Consider the following 1,494-nt stretch of genomic DNA (forward strand, 5'->3'; position numbering starts at 1 on the left):
CCATGCCGCAATCCCTTCTCCTTTCTCCTCTCAGGATCTTGGGCACGCACGCACACGTGCCCAGCATGAGTTTAAGCCACTGGATTCGAACTGCGGTCGGCTACATGGGAGTTCAGCAACACAGCCATTTATGCTAACTGCTGGTCCCAGGAAATATGCTTTGGAAACAGGGTAAATAAAGTGGCAAAGGCCTAGTTGCTCTTTAATGTCTCTTTATTTGGTTTATTTTTTAGATTTTTTGCCATAGGGTACATGTGCTCACCAGAGAGACAGAGAGAATGAGAGAGGGGAAGTTAGAAATCACTCCCCAGGGAAGATAGCCACACTGCAATCTCGTCTCCTCCATTCTCCTCTTTAGGATTTTGGGCATGCATGTACAAGTGCCTGGTATGTTTTCCAGGCCACCAGGTCTGGAACTCGAACCATAGAGTTAGCCATGCTTGATCTAGTGCCTTAACCACCATGCCACCTGCTGGCCCTCAATGTAAAAAGAAAAAAAGAGATATTTTAACTGATCACACTGTTTCTATGAAAACTTCTACCCAACTATAAACAGCCAATTTCTTCAGCACCAATTGTGAAAACTGCCTTATGACTTAGACACCCAAAAAATTAGATTACAAAGTTTCTAAAAATAACAAAAGGACCAAAAATAAGACTCACGACTTCTACCCCACTCCAGTTATACGTGCCAATACTATGAGTTTCTTAAAATTAAAGTTACTTAGTGGAGTATAATTCCATAACTAAGCACCTTTCCAAAGCCAGGCTGGTAATAAAAGAACAGTTAAAGGACAAGGTCATTAATGATGGAAAGGAGCAAGGCAGGAAGCCCAAGGGCACAAGAGAAGTAAAACAAACCTTTTCTTTGCCTTCCTCGAAGTTCATCCACCGTGAGATAGGGGGGTGGGTCCTCCTCTTCTGGAGAAGACACCTTCTCTTGAGGAGCTGAAGCACTTCTTAAAAAGTGTTGAAAAGTTGGTCCAGTGGCCAGCCTGGAGCTGAAATCCTTTGGAACTCCACTCTGCTGCCTCTCTGGACCAGGACATGAGGTGCTAGGGAAACTGCTGCATGCCCTGCAGGTCCTGAGCAGCAGCCAGGACACAGAGGCCAATGGCTCCCACCTCAGCGACCTCTGCACTCGGAGAACACATTGTAAAGGATGCATAGCACTAAAAAGCCTGCAAAGAACGAGACACACATCACCAACATTTATTGAACACAATGAATAAGGCACTGCTCTGAGCACTTCACATGTATCACAGGTTAAATAGCTGTAATCCAAAAATCTGAAATAGGGCTAGCAGATGGAGCAGAGGTTAAGGCACCTGGATCCCACATGGCTGACTCCAGATTCAAGTCTTGAACACGGGAGCTTGAAAATCACACTGGGTACAAGTGCACGTGTGCCCAAAATCTCAAGAGAAGAAGGAAGAAGAGATTGTGCCATGGCCATCCTTCTTGGGGGGGGGGGGGTTGCTCTTTTTTACTCTA

General features: G+C 45.4%; 1 protein-coding gene across 1 annotated transcript in view; it reads right to left on the minus strand.

Moving 5' to 3' along the window:
* Positions 1-1,238, minus strand: part of CDK5RAP1 (CDK5RAP1 mitochondrial tRNA methylthiotransferase) — a gene marked incomplete in the record, with an annotated part of 35,534 nt that extends 34,296 nt beyond the window's left edge. The window contains 1 exon segment of the mRNA XM_006144007.3: positions 862-1,238. Coding sequence (XP_006144069.2) covers positions 862-1,168 — 307 coding nt within the window.
* Positions 1,239-1,494: the final 256 nt, after the last annotated feature.

The sequence above is a fragment of the Tupaia chinensis genome, unplaced genomic scaffold, assembly GCF_000334495.1.
Source record: "Tupaia chinensis unplaced genomic scaffold, TupChi_1.0 Scaffold000115_1, whole genome shotgun sequence".
NCBI lineage: Eukaryota > Metazoa > Chordata > Mammalia > Scandentia > Tupaiidae > Tupaia > Tupaia belangeri.